The sequence below is a fragment of the Myotis daubentonii genome, chromosome X, assembly GCF_963259705.1.
Source record: "Myotis daubentonii chromosome X, mMyoDau2.1, whole genome shotgun sequence".
NCBI lineage: Eukaryota > Metazoa > Chordata > Mammalia > Chiroptera > Vespertilionidae > Myotis > Myotis daubentonii.
The window spans coordinates 129643264-129658989 of NC_081861.1; the positions used below are offsets into that span (position 1 = coordinate 129643264).

At 39.8% G+C, this 15726-nt stretch overlaps 1 protein-coding gene across 3 annotated transcripts in view; it reads right to left on the reverse strand.

Annotated features, from left to right (window-relative positions):
• CDKL5 (cyclin dependent kinase like 5) overlaps nucleotides 1-15726 on the reverse strand; it is a 188129-nt gene that overhangs the window by 74093 nt on the left and 98310 nt on the right. For all 3 annotated transcript variants that reach the window (XM_059679845.1, XM_059679844.1, XM_059679843.1), the window contains one exon: nucleotides 10490-10535. In XM_059679845.1, the coding sequence (XP_059535828.1) occupies nucleotides 10490-10535 (46 nt within the window). The remainder of the gene's footprint in view (nucleotides 1-10489; nucleotides 10536-15726) is intronic.

Genomic DNA, 15726 nt, shown 5'->3' on the forward strand with positions numbered 1-15726 from the left:
TTCTGCTTGAATGTTCTTAACCTTCTTATTGTAAAGTGTATGTGTAAAACACAGAGTTCCACATATGAATCCATTGTCAGTTTAACACTACATTCCAAAGAAGGAGTTTAATATGGTAAAAAGAAATAAACTGTATCATTGTGCAGAAGACCCTCTATGAAGCATCTGTATCGGTTGATGCTTTTAAGTTTGGCCTGAAGCTTTGGCTTTAAAGAGCATTTTACTCTTCAGGCTACATGTGAGTCACCTCAGTGAGCAGAGGCCAAGTGCCAGGCATCCACAATGCAGTGCACAGTCAAGTTGCAGGGAATTCTAAATGTGCTTGATCTTCTCTCGGAACAGCAGCTGCTATAGGTTCCTACTGTCTTCCTGTGACATGTCCATCTGTCCATCCCAGATGGTGTAGCTGTACTGGGGTGGAGAACTTATGCTGAACCAACATCCCCTTCCATATCATTAACGCCAACTCATGATATCCCCCACAGACATGGAGGAAGGACAGAAGTCACATTAACCTGAATGGATTCATGAACAGGGGGAGCGGGGAAGGTAATGTTTCATTTTACATGAGTTTTTATGATTTAGCAGGGAAATTCTAACCACTATGTTTATGTATGTATACACAAGGAAACAGGTTCATAATTCCTTATCTGCAATTCCAAGAATCCAAAAACCAGTCTAAAAACTGAACAATTTCTAAGTTATAGAAAATCTCTTTAAAGGCAAAACCTGAACTGACACAAGACCACTTATAGTCTTTGTGTATGCATCCCACTTACTATGAATATTCTTATGTTGTGCTTTAGAAATAGTACCTGATTACAGGGTACGAAAGTAGCATGCCATATTTTCTAAAATCCAAACCTTATAAATTCTGAAACACATCTGTCCCCCACGGTTTTGGGTAAGGGTCAGAATCCTAGCTTGAGAGTCTAAGTTGTGTGATCCTTCGGTTCAGGCATGGGTGGGGGTGGAGTGAGGGAGAAAATGGCATTTGGAGATAGGAGTGAGAAAGATTAAGGTACCATCTAGGAAGAAATACTTCCTAAGCAAGGTACACAGGAGGAAAAGCCTGAAGGGGCCGGGGGGGGGGGGGGGGGGCGGGGAATTGTAAATGCAGTGCCAGGAGTACTTCTCAGATTATTTCCTTTTCTTTTTTTTTTTTTTAAATAATTCTTTATTGTTGAAAGTATAACATATGTCCCCCTTTTTTCCCCTCATTGACCCTCTCCGGCCCACCTTTCTCCCTCAGATTATTTTCTATCACAACTCCCTGTCAAATTGAATGTAAAGAAAGGAGAACTGTTTACACAAATGAAAAGATTTTCCCTACTTCAGCAAGAACATTGTTGGAGAAGGCTGGAACTCAAGTTAGGAAAGGGCAGAGAGAGACACTGCCTATCAGAAGGAAGGCAAGGACTAGCAGCAGCTAAAGCCAACAGTGGCTTAGGCAGTGAAGCAACCCAGCCCCACATCAGGGGTACTCAACAGGGCCCACATTAGTGGAAAAGAGCATGACACAGTAGGGCCACCTGGCGAGTAGGGAGGAAACATGTGTGATGTGATGGGGCAGGGGAGAGCTTCCCAAAGTGGCTTAGAGGATAGGGGCAGGGGCTGGGGGGACAGACACAGAGGTCCAGCTGTTCTAGTTGGAGCTGAGCCAGCAAAGGGTGTTTTGTGACTGCTAGAACTGCTAAAGCCTAGGGAAGAATAACATCCTTTAGTCTTATGAAGAGGGCTTAACCTTCTTCTCTGCTATCCCATCTGAGTTACTCTCAAGGTTGGGGCAATCAAACTAAAATTCACCTATCTCTAAGACACATAGGTCTTAGTAAGAAGCAACTGATCTTGATTCAACAAGAGATAAATATATTGATGACTCAAGACTGGTTCCTGCTTACTTTTCTATTCTCATCTCATGCCCTCCTTCCCCACCCCTCTCCCATTAGTCTTTCAGTTCTTAAAAAAACCTCAAACTTTATTTTTCAATGTTAGGGCCTTTGAACTTGTTCCCTCTACTCTCATTCTACTCCAGGGCTAGTTCCTTCAGGTTTTAGGTTAGATGTCACTCCTCAGGAGCCTTGCCCAGAGCACTAAAGCAAAGCAGGCCTCCATCCCCATTATTCCTTATCACATACTCGGAACATTTCTTTCAGACCTTCACTCCATCATTATTTATGTGTTTGTTTGCTTACTGGTTTACCATCTGTGTGGACACCCCTGCAAACCGAGAGCTCTAGGAGGACAAGCCTTAGTTCTTCTTTTAACCATATATACCCAACAACCTAGGACTGTGCCTGTCACAAACAGGGGATCAATGAATACTTCTTACAGGAATGCTTCCACTGGTACCATGAGGAAATCTTTGCTCATATATAGCTTGCTCCTATTCCCTTAAGACATAGGCAGCTGAAATTCAAGACCTAGATTTTGTATGTTTTAACCAACTAACACTGTGAGATGTGACTTCGGGCAAGCCACAATTTCTCATTCATAAAATAAATAAATGGGTCCCCTGACACACACATCCTAAAAAACCCCATGGACTTTTCTAAATCTAGTAATCTATTATTTCTTTTCATTAAAATCTCATTGATTATGAGCCCAAACATTATTGAATTTTGGTTCTTTGTTATATATACATCATTGAAATCTATACTAACTCTACTTAAGAATGGTTATAGAGAGGGGAGAAAGGAATCTTCAAAAAGCAGCTCACAAAATCACTTAGTATGTAGTGCCCAAACCACGTCATCTGAGCAGCCTATCTTTTTCAGGAAATGAAGGCTTCTCTAATTTACGCCAGTTAGAGGTATTAAAAGTTGAGGTAAGCATTTTGGCACTGAGATTGTAATAAATGGGAACGGGCAGGAAGTGGAATTATTAATTTCCTAAGTGCAAGCAAAATACACACTCTTCATTATCAGGTATAGCCTATCATTTTTGTTTCTCTGAGTACTTTAAAGATTCCTGATCTCCCCTGGACTTCAGATGAAAATTGGGGGACCAAACAATCAGATGATGGAAAAAAAGAATGCAAATTCTGCTTATGTATGCTTCTCTCCCCAGAGGTTCAGGAAGGAGCCACGTTCTTCAGGGAGGCCGTTTTTTAAAGGTGGTAGCAGAGCCCACTGAAGTGAGCACAAAAATGCCTTCTACTTGACAGAACCCCATGGATTCTTTATTTAGGCCAGGCTCCTCCAGTGTGCAAGTGAAAAAGCCGAGTTGAGAAAGAACTTTTTCAGGGTGAGTGAAGAGATGTCACACTGAGTAGAACACAGGCAACATGGTGGAAGGCAGTGAGTGAGCTTTGGAGGATGAGTTGGAACAGCCAGGTTTGGGTCTAGGTCTGCTACTGCTCAGCTGAGTGGCAAAGCAGCATGCTATGGTTGGAAGAAAACATTCAACAAAGACCCTGGGGTCTGCATCTTAGTCTCAGCTAACCACATACTAGCTATGCAGTATAGGGCCTTCAGTTCCTGGGCTGTAAATCGGGGTTGGGGTTCTACTAAATGATTCAGAAGGTCCTTCCAGCTCTAGGAGCTCATATTTCCAAGCAATTTCTGCTGCTGTACATGCTGATGGACTTCGATATCAGTTAGCACTGAAGGTGTTGAGCTTAGTACAGACAGCAACTCTGACAAAGTTATATAAATTCTCAGTAGTGACTAAATGGCAGGGTAGAAAAATGACATTAATTAAAAAAAAAAAGCAACCCAGGCACTGCCCTGATTGGGAATCAAACTGTCACCTCCTAGTTCAGGGGTGGGCAAACTTTTTGACTCGAGGGCCACAATGGGTTCTTAAACTAGACCAGAGGGCCGGAACAAAAGCATGGATGGAGTGTTTGTGTGAACTAATATAAATTCAAAGTAAACATCATTACATAAAAGGGTACGGTCTTTTTTTTTTTTTTTTTAGTTTTATTCATTTCAAATGGGCCAGATCCGGCCCGTGGGCCGTAGTTTGCCCATAGCTGTCCTAGTTCATGGGTTGACACTCAACCACTGAACCACACCAGCCAGGCAGTAAAAGAACATTTTTAAGAAAAAAGATCACCCCTAACCAGTTTGGCTCAGAGATAATGCATCATCCCACAGACTAAAGGGTCCCAGGTTCAATTCCAGTCAAGGACACGTACCTCGGTTATAGGCTCAATCCCTGGTCCTGGTTGGGGAGCATGTGGGAGGCAACCAATCAATGTGTCTCTCTCACATCAATATTTCTCTCTCTGTCTCTCCCCCTCCCTTCCACTCTCTCTAAAAGTCAATGGAAATATATCCTTGGGTGAGGTTTAACAAAAAGAAGAACGAGAAAGATCACAGGAGCAAAAGAAATGCAAAGATAAGTGATGAAAAGAGAAAAATCTAAAGATGAGCTGAATCTCTATTGTAATTCTATTTTTAAAGAACTGTGGGCTTGGAAAAGAAATCCAGAAATAGCTGTAACCTACTTTTTGAAATCATAACCCTGACATTCTTATATAACCAAAGAGCCCCCTCCCCGCCATGGAACTTTAAACAGGTATGCTGGGGTGGGGGAAGTCAACCCATCTTTGTATAAAACTAAAAGGATACCATGTTTGAGTCTGGTTGCCCTGACTAAAGAAGCAACATCAATAGGAGGACAATTAACATGGCCCAGAGGGCTTGAGTAGTGGTGCTGTCATATATACCACAAAAGATGAGAATCCTTAAATCTTCTGAGATGAAAGCCAGGTAAAGCACAATGAAACTTTATTAAATCATGAAAGGTACAAAATGTTCACAAATCCTAGAAGAATCCCTGAAGTTTGAAAGAGATCTATTTTGGACAGTAAAAGCAAGTGTGATGAAATCATGACTAGCAGAATGCTCACTCTTAGTTAACTGAATTCTCTGTTTAACCAGGAATTGGAACATTAGCTTCAAGCCCTCTCTTATCCAGAAATCAAGTTCTTGCCCAGCCGGCTGGCTCAGTGGTTAAGCATTGGCCTATGAACCAGGAGGTCATGGTTTTATTCCTGGTCAGGGCATGTACCAGGATTGTGGGCTTGATCCCCAGTGTGGGGCGTGCAGGAGGCAGCTGATCAATTATTCTCTCTCATCATTGATGTTTCTATCTCTCTCTTCCTCTCTGAAATCAATAAAAATATATTTAAAACAAAAAGAAATCAAGTTCTTGAATTTAAGGAGCAGAGATGATGAATTCTTGTTTTGTAACATTATACAAAACTAGAGGCCCGATGCACAAAATTCGTGCAAGGGGCTCAGCCCTTGCAACCCCGGCTGCCTCAGCCCTTGCAGCCTTGGCCAGCCCTCGCACCCTCGGCTGGCCCTCACAGCCCTTTGCAGCCCCGGCTTCATCTGGAAGGTCCTCCAGGAGGACGTCTGGAAGGTTGTTTGGCTGTTGTTAGCATATTAGCTTTTTATTATATCGGATGAGTCCAGAGTTCCTTGACCCAGAGATCAGGACAGAGCTTTCTAGTGTTGGGGTAAAAATAAGAATGAAATAAATTGGAAGAAAAAATGGATGATCAATTAAGCATTTTCTCATGATTAATAAGAATAAATATGTCCATTCCAAGAGAAAAATACTTATCTACAGAAAACAAAAGCAGCAGCAGGATATGAATGTGAGCAATTTTATTTGGCATAAGAGCAGAGACACAACCTAAATTCCATCTGAATTGAAGACTGCAGCACAGCTCCCTGAGAGTCAGTCCCCTTGCTAACTAAATAATCTCTAGTATCTTTTTGGTCTGTGGTCATTTTTTCTCTTCTCAGAAAATCCAAATACTGAGCAGAACTAAATTCTATAGAGAATTCTGGTTGGTTAAGTGTTTTATAACTTAATGTTTCTCTGTGGAAACGTACATTCACAGCCAAATTTCTAATACTATCATTCAGGATATTATTAAGAATTCATTATCTGAGACTCCACATTTATGATGATGTATAAAGAAGCAAACATCATCAAAACAAGAAAATATTAACTAATGAAGTGATCTCAGATAAAAATGCCATCACTCAAATATTCCATTTTTTTCTTTTTAAATACAGTTTTATTGATTTCAGAGAGGAAGGGAGACAGGGAGAGAGAGAGAAACACCAATGATGAAAGAAAATCATTGAGTGGCTACCTCCTGCATGCCCCACATTGGGGATTGAGCGAGCAACCTGGGCATGTACCCTGACCGGGAATCAAACCATGACCTCCTGGTTCATAGGTCGACAACCACTGATCCATATGGCCTGGCCATTCCTCCCTTTTAATAGGAGTTTTTGACCCCCACCCAGCATGTCAAAGCCTTTCAGGAGAAATCATAGGCAAAGATAACTGATAAATGATATAATAGAGGTATATGAGGATAAAAAACTGATAAACTGATAAGGATGATGACAGGAGGATGAGAACATACAAAAATGAAGAGAAAACTGAGAAAGTCTATCATTGATCTACCATTCAATTTTACTGTAAAAATTACCCCTCCTAAAAGAGAACAACACTTGATCCTTTCTTCTAAGAAATAGCACATCGTTGCTATTATAACCTAAATTGTGTTAACTATAAGATAAAGTAAACATTTTTGTGATTTTCGCTTCTTTTTCATAATCTAACCTTTTATTTACTATGACATTTTGGTTCCCATTTTACATCATGATCTACTGTCCTGGGATAATAAGGACTTATTGAAATAAATAGTGGTGTATCTTAAAATGTAGTTTTGAAAGATTTTATACAAATTTGTGGATATACAGATATTTAACAAGAAGTACAGTCATAATCCTTTTATTTTTAATCCTCATTCAAGGATATGTTTTTAGTGATTTTAAAGAGAGAGGAGGGGGAGAGAGAAACATTGATGTAAGAAAGAAGCATCAATCAGCTGCCTCCTGTACGTACCCTAATGGGGATCAAACCCTAAACCCAGGTGTGTGCCCTGGCCAGGAATTGAACCCACAACCTTTTGGTGTATGGGATGATGTTCCAACCAACTGAGCCATCTGGCCAGGACCATAGTCATAATCTTTTGAAGTTTAACAGAAGGTAATAATATATGCTCTCATAAAATATCCCTTGATATCATCAGCATGAGAATACTTGATTAACTTGAATGTAGGTCAAATCAAGTTCAGATACAATTATGGCTTAACAAGACTTTCACAGGGATATTTCATTATCTTCACAAAGATTTAATATTGGATTTGGAAAAGACACTATCATAATATCAGGAGAATATTTTGAGTAACTAATAAAAGATTACTGAGAGCTATATGACAATAAAGGTAATATTATGAAACTGTTTTTATTATAATTGGTCTTAATAAAATTTAAGATGATAAACTGTTTCAGAATAAAGTGGTTTACAGAGGGGTTGAATAGACAACCTCACCTGTACTAGACTATGTACACTTCACACTCCAAAAATGTTCACAACACACATTCCACTACATTCCATTAAGCAAGATACTACTCTGGCAAGAGGAAAAGCATAAAGATGGAAAAGAGAGTATGAGTCCAGCCGGTGTGACTCAGTGGTTGAGCGTTGGCTCATGTACCAGGTCAGTTTGATTCCTGGTCAGGGCACACGCCCAGGTTGTGGGCTCCATCGGCAGCCAATTAATGTTTCTATCTCTCTGTCCTTCCCCCTTCCTTTCTCTAAAACCAATAGAAAAATAATTAGAATGCTCTATTTTAAAAAGAGTATGAGATCTACACTAGGGAGAACTGGAAATAGTAGGAAAACGTGCCTAAAATAGGACTGAACTAAAAAGTTATAAATAATTGTATATGTCTTCAGATTCTATCGTAGAAATGTTTAGGAAGTATCCCTCTAGAAGTATGTATAGGTGTACCTACAAAGGTGTCCATCTGCAAAATGGATGGTATATAGAGCAAGAGCAGAGCAGACTTTCTGGACCCCTCTGACAATCCAATATGGAGTCAGCCATGACAGTTATGTCAAGTGCTATGTCAAGGCTGAGGTAGTAGGGTGTAATGAGAATACCCTTCATAAGGCCCAGAAGGCCCAAAACCACAAGTCTGGACACTTGGATAAGGACTCCATCTGGACACCTATATGAATGGGACCTCTACCCATATGGGCAATGAGAACTCAGAGCTCCCACCACCCAGTGCTTGAGCTTGGCCATACCATGGGTCATAGTCAGAGCCCTGCCAGACTTCATACTACCGGGCGTGTGCTGCCACTGTAGCCACCTGGCTTAAGGCCCCTGCCCACCTCTCTACCTGCACACACTTCCAGTGATTGGGACTTTGCTCTAGACACTTGGTCTGCTCGCTTCTATCAAGTAAGCCTCCCCTCTCTGTGTGTAACCTGCATGTGACTCTATTGGCTTATTGGGGCAGTCTCCCCTAATAAACCTGGCATTGTGGAAAGACACAATATGTGTAACTCCTTTTGGGGATGCTCCCAACAATGGGTGATAAGGCTGCATGCCTAAGGTATGGTAACTGATAATGGCCTCACAGAGATGAAGGCAGGGTTGGATTCATGTTTTGTCAGCTCAGTGAAATAAGGGCTGATCAAATGTTTCCTATAATGTCTACACTATTCATGCATTCCCAGGACACCACAGCTAAAAACAGCCTTGTCTCAAAATTATACAAATTCATTCAAGCACTGACTGCTTTCTACTCTATTTAACTGCTATTTATAAACAGGTCTTAAGAATTGGTATGCAGAGGATACAGGTTGAAAAGAAAATGGTACTTAGTTTTTTGTGTTTTTTTAAAAAAAGCAATGACATACATGTCCTAGATTGTACTGCTTTTCAAAAATTTGATGAAAAATATTATTTTTGGTGGTAACTGATGCTTGACGATGTGCCTTACAAGATGAATGCACAGCCAGAAGTATTTACACTTATGAGAAGGTTATGCTTGATCTACTGCTGCAACCACTCTTTTGAGTAGATCACCATTTGTCTCTTGGCCACCTGTGGTTAGCCCAAAGCCACAACTCAAAGAGCTCATTTCTAATGGTCTCAGAGTGAGTTGGCCAAGGCTATTGCTTCCTGTTAGACTACAGGTACATCATTTGAAGCAGTTTCTTTTTCTTTTCTTATGAATAGCTAAAAGCATTATTTTATTGCCTTCTCTTTAAGGTTGCTGGGACAATGGCTGCTCAAGTTCCAGGCTGTTATGCATGTGCTCCATATAACTAGCACATCAGAGTCGGGTTACATCATATCCCACTGACTCTACACCATAGGACTTTGTCAGTGAGCCCTTTTAGTTATTTAATGTTTGCTAAGTCTCTAAGGTAAGGGTGATGAAACCGTTCACAAATATAGAGGCTGCTGTCTTACAGTGATCACTCAATGTGAGCTGATGAAGGTAGGTTGTGACTGTTATTGTCATACTTCTAATTAGATATGAAGGTTGATGCTATGCCAGTGACTCTCATGCCTGGAGTGCAATTTTTCAAATGGCAGGTTGTGACTCATTAGCAGGGAAATGAATGTATTTGATGTCACAATAGGCATTTACATGAATTCATATGAGCACGAAAGAACAGAAAACGGAGAACCTCACCTTAGTAAAATAAAGCAGTTTTGTGACACTTTTGTTTTGGTTATATATAGGACATTATGTATGCTGATACTGGATTGGGATGTAAAAAACATTTCTACTGTGGGTCTCTGTCCAAAGAAAATTAGAAAAATGCTGCCTAGAACTTCTCAGACATCATGTGTGTCTTCATGGTCAGTTTTTCTACTTGGCTATCTTTAAATGGCCAATAGTCTACATTCAAAACCCAACAAACTACTGAAATGCTTTATTTATTTATTTTTTGATACATTACCTTTTTGTGTACATTACTTTTTTTAAAAGTTTTATTTTATTTTAACCTTTCTCACCCAGCATGGGATAATTTTAATACTCTATTCAAAATGGTCTGGACATGTGATCAAGCCCTCTAAGTACAGTATTTACCCTTGAAAACTTTTTTTCACCCAATAACTTTTATAAAATCATTCCCCTGATACAATCTACATATCACTTATTCTTGTATTTCTAACTGACTAGGAACCAGAGATCCTAGTACTGAATACTAAAGCCTTTCACCCAGTGCTTAGTACTTGTGTGAACCCACAGAAATATTTACTTCAAATCCATTTTCTCATTTTTCTTATATTTGGAAACTACGTAAATAGCATTCCTTCCACCCACCACATGAAGCAAGTTTTCCAACATTGACCGTACCTTAAAATACATGTTTTCTAATATCATGAGATTTGAAAAAATTTACACAGAAGAAACTAAAATTTTCAAAGCAAAGCATGATAATAAATAAATAAGCTATATTCAGTTTCTAAGATTGAGATTTTGTAATTTCAGGAATAGAGTCTAATCAGTTCAATCCCATCTCTTCCACATTCTATTCAGATAAATCAAAGATGAGAGAGAGAGAGAGAGAGAGAGAGAGAGAGAGAGAGAGAGAGAGAGAGAGAGAGAGAGAGAAAGGGACAAAGATATATACCTTCACTATCCTTGAATTTCTTGATTGCCACAATTTCATGAGTTTCCTGCAATGGAAAAGAGGCAGAAAGAAAAGTCATTCTCCTATGTTTTTCAAACTGGGAATCCCAATTGTCCGGGGGTAGGTATATTCTGGGACAAAGTAGCAAGAACTCAGAGAGTAAAAAATAGATCCTCCTCATCCCAGTCCCTCACTTCTTGGTTCCAAAATTCTTTCTTACCACCCTGCAGACATTGTCAGGAACGGAAAAGGAGAGGGGAAGTGAGGGAGTGGGCAAAAACAGTGAGAGAACACGGATGAACCAGAAATGTCAATGTTAAAAGTGCCAGGATGACTGACAATAGACTACCGACTGTACTGCCCTCTGGAACTCAGGGACACATTTTAATCGGACTTCTAAAATCAGAGACAAGGCTTCTACAATACTTGGCAGTTACTAGAAGTAGAATGCCTCCTCCAAATCTCCTCATTCACATACTGTTTCCTAATGAACCTATCCAGTTGCTCACCAGCTTTTCCCTATGGGTCATTTCAAATCCAAAGTGGGAAAATATTTGCCACCAAACACCCCCACCCCTCGACTTTATTTAGTTCTCCTGACCTAACAGAAGCAGTTTGTAAGCAGAACCCTACTTTAAACTGAAACGTTGCATATTCTCTCTCTCTCTCTCTCTCTCTCTCTCTCTCTCTCTCTCTCTCTCTCTCTCTCATTTGGAAGAGAAGAATATAAGGACTGGACAGGATATGGAAATGCTAAAAATTAAGTACCACTAGGCTAAATAACTCATGTCTAATTCAGGTCTATAAAAAGCTTTTGATAAAATAAAATACAGAGTCCTCAAAGCAAATGTGTCATATAGAAAGGTTTTCTGAATGACTCAGGCCTGCCTTTTACTCTGAGGACACTTTCAAATCTATAGGACAAAATATTTTAATAAATTTTCCCTGCATCGAAACAAAGGTTTCAAAAAGGAACACAATACAAAGAAATAACCAACAGGGTACAAATCATTAACATTAAAAATTTGTGTTTTTTGCCTGTTTCTTACAAAAGCAAGGGGAATTATGAAAAGGGAGGAGGGGAAGTGACCATTTTAATTATTATGCTGAAAGACAAACCCTGAGTCGTAACTATGTGTGTAAATCAACCTTTCTATTTCTCATTTGCCCACTGAAAAAATAAAATACCAGCTTTCATATTTGTCTTATAGGGAGAAAATTATCTGAAAGTGCTATAGGCTACTGAGGAGAAAGATTCTTAAAGGTATTGTGTTTTTGTTTTTAATGGAGAAACAGAATTGTAAAGGAACAGGTACTTTCTGATACTGTAAATTTCACTATTGAGAAGGAATAACTGCAAAGTCAACATAATGTAGGAAAAGATGGACTAGAATATTAATATATGTAGCAGGTAACTCTTCTAGGTAGGCTACTTTCTCTTAATACAGTTTATGTTGCTCCTTTTCAAATGGCTCTAGCTTGCAACTTACCTTTGACACAAGGGAAAGAACAAACCCTATTAGGAAACTGCTCACAGCACAAACTAACGGGCAGCATGGTATGTGTCCAGGAAAAGAGTGAGACTGCTCATACCTCAAGAGTTTCCAGGTAGTGTTTCATCCTATATTGCACTCTAAACTCAGAGTCCTACATGCATTTTTAAAATTTCATCCTAAGTGTTAAAACCTTACCTGATTTTATAAAAGGTCTTGCTTGGTTCAAAATTGTCCACTGCTACGACTACAAATTCAATTTCAAAACTAGCACATTTATACCATCTCGAATAAAGAAATTCATTAGTTTTTTCCCCTGGCGTCTCATACATAGAATTTACTGTATAAAACAGTTGTGCAAAAGGGGGGAGGGGTCATCCTGGACGGTTTGGCTCAGTGGATGGGGCATTGGCCTGTGAACTGAAGGGTCCTGAGTTTGATTCCAGTCAAGGGCACATACCTGTGTTGCAGGCTCAATCCCCAATGAGGGTGTACAGAAGGCAGCTGATCAATGATTCTCTCTCATCATTGATGTTTCTGTCTCTCTCTCCCTTCCTCTCTGAAATCAATAAAAATATATTTTAAAAAAATTTTAAGAAGGGGGGTCAAATAAAGTAAAATATTATTTTATTTATACTTTCAGTACCATGGAAATCCTCTCTCTCAACACACACACACATGCACACACACACTATGGTTTCTATATTCACTTAAAGATTGAAGCCAAATAGATAGCTTTCTACATAAAATCAATTCAATGTTTGATGAAAAACACATGTAATTAACAGCAAAAGATGTTGGAAAGAATTTAATATTTCACTTTGATTCAAACTGCTTATGAAAAACTAGAGGCCCGGGCATGAAATTCGTGCATGGGTAGGGTCCCTAGGCCTGGCTGGTGATTAGGGCTGATCTGTGGGGCAACCGGCAGGGTGATCGAGGGGCCCCCGCTGATACCCGCCTTGGCTGGCCTGGCACCACCCGCTCACCGGCCCCCGCCACCACCGCCCACTTGCCAGCCAGCCCCACCCCCCGCTGCCACCGCCAGTCACCTCCCTCTGCGGGGCAACTGGCAGGGCAATCATGGGGACCCTGCTGGCACCCACCTTGGCCTGCCTGGAGCCTGCAGGCTGGGGGCAGCTCCTGCATTGACTGCCCCCTGGTGGTCATTGCGTGTCATAGTGACCTGTCGTTCCACCATTCAGTAGACTTGCATATTAGGCTTTTATTACATAGGATATACAAACTCATTACAGAAAATATAAAATAATATGAAGGGTATATGAAGTATAAGAAGTATCTATAATAATAAAAACATAATATGCTAATTAGACGGGACATCCCTCTGAACCACCTTCTGGACGAAGCCGGGGCTGCAAGGGAAGCCCAGGTCCTGGGTGCCAGAGGGAAGCCAGTGCCGGCAGCCTGGGGAAGGAAGGCCTACTCTTGCATAAATTTCATGCATCAGGTTTCTAGTAAGAGTATAAAAGGAGTATAAAGAAAAATTTTTATATAACCCTTGTTAACATTTTGGTATATCTTCTTCCAATAAATTTTTCTCAAATTGGAATAGTATTATTGTATATTGTGTTACATGTTGCTTTTATTTCACTTAATATTGTATAAGATATATTTATCAGTCATTAAATAATTTTTAAAACCATGGTCTATAGTGGATGGTTCTTTAACCAGGCTACCAATGAACATACTTCAACATTTGCATCTTTATTTCCATAAAGTAAATTCTGTAAGTGATATAACTGGGTCAAAGGGTATAAAACAATATATGGAGGGGCTATAATATTTCTCAAGCTCTCCACCTATAAAAATCATGCCTCAATGACTAAACAACCATACTGGACACAGAGAGTTATAACCAAAACTCACTCCTGTCACTGACTGTCTGAAGCTCCTGAATGCTTTGTTTATTCCCAGAATAAATTGTCCTTTCTTAAGATGTTGACAAACTAATCAGTATTAACAATGGTAAAATTTATTGTTATTTAAAATACACTTATATGCCAAAACCGGTTTGGCTCAGTGGATAGAGCATCGGCTTGCGGACTGAAAGGTCCCAGGTTCGATTCCGGTCAAGGGCATGTACCTGGGTTGCGGGCACATCCCCAGTAGGAGATGTGCAGGAGGCAGCTTATCAATGTTTCTCTCTCATTGATGTTTCTAACTCTCTATCTCTCTCCCTTCCTCTCTGTAAAAAAATCAATAAAATATATTAAAAAAATAAAATAAAATACACTTATATAACTTGATTTGATTATTGCTTCTGAACAGTGAATTCTCTAAACTGATCATACACTGTTTAAGGAAGTAGGAGGAATCATTGTTTTAAATATTTTGCTGTATAATTTGAAATATCCAACAGGCATTTTAAAACAGAACAGAAAAAGATATTGATTTTATTTTATTCTACTATTCATGGATTAAACCAATGCAAAGGTTGTACTCAACAATTCATTATCTAATTACTCTGAGGAGGCCTTTCATTGAGAGGAATTCTTTATTTGTTCATCCAAATAGCAGGAATACATTTTGATAACTGAAGTATTTTTAAATATTTCAATCTATGGTTTGAATGAAAATATCCCAACTGTCTAAGTACTTTTACATGCCCATAATTTTCCCCAAGATCATTCATCTAAGAAGTAACAGAACCATATCTATATATGTTTTTATTGTTGAAAAGGATATATTCTCACACACACACACACACACACACACACACACACACACACACAGAGCACGGAGCCAAAAAAGGAAGATGTAGGAAGTTGGATCTTACAAAGACAAAATCCTATAGAAAATAAATGCCTCAAAGCTAAGTCAGTAATAAAATGCCCATGTAACAATCTATTTTCTCATTTATTTCCATTAGAACATCAAATCCCTTCTATCCCTCTGGGCTAAATCTGCTCTCCACAAATCTTTATTGTGATGTAAAATGAAAGTAAGAGTGTAAGATATTTAAACAGAAAGCCTAACCATTTCCTCATCTTACCCCTCTGAACCTGGTGCTGTCTCCCGGTCCCCAAATCTCATGAATACTAGCCAGAAACTTAGGATCACTCTTTAAAAAAAAAATTATATATATATATATATTTCAGAGATAGGAAGGGAGAGGTAGAGAGAGATAGAAACATCAATTATGAGAGAGAATCATTGATCGATCAGCTGCCTCCTGCATGCCCCACACTGGGATCGAACTCACAACCCAGGCATGTGCCCCTGACTAAATCGAGCCCAGGACCCTTCAGTCCGCAGGCTGATGCTCTATCCACAGAGCCAAACCAGCTAGGGTTTAGGTCACTCTTAACATCTTACACATCAAACCCATTAAGTCTATCACCAAGAGCTGTTGATTTTGCCTCCTAAATCTCTTTCAATTTGGCCCACTGTTCTCTACCCAAACACTACCAATTGTCGTTATAGCCCTTGGCATCCCCACCTGAAGTACTGTCTGGCCTCTTAGCCCTTCCAATTAACTGATTTCAGTGCTCCACCTTTCCCCTTAAAACTCTCCCCAAACTCCCCTGCACTAAGGATTACATCAAAGCCCCTTCATGTGGCCAGAGAGGTCTGTCCAGGAAACACTGCAATGCTCTGCAGCCTCCTCTCCCCAGGTCTCCCTTGCTTGCTGAGCCCACATCCTTCTTGCCAAAGGGCCTGTTCCCTTTTCTCCTAAAAGCTTTGCCCTTCCATGCTCCACTCAACCTTACATTACCCCTCAGG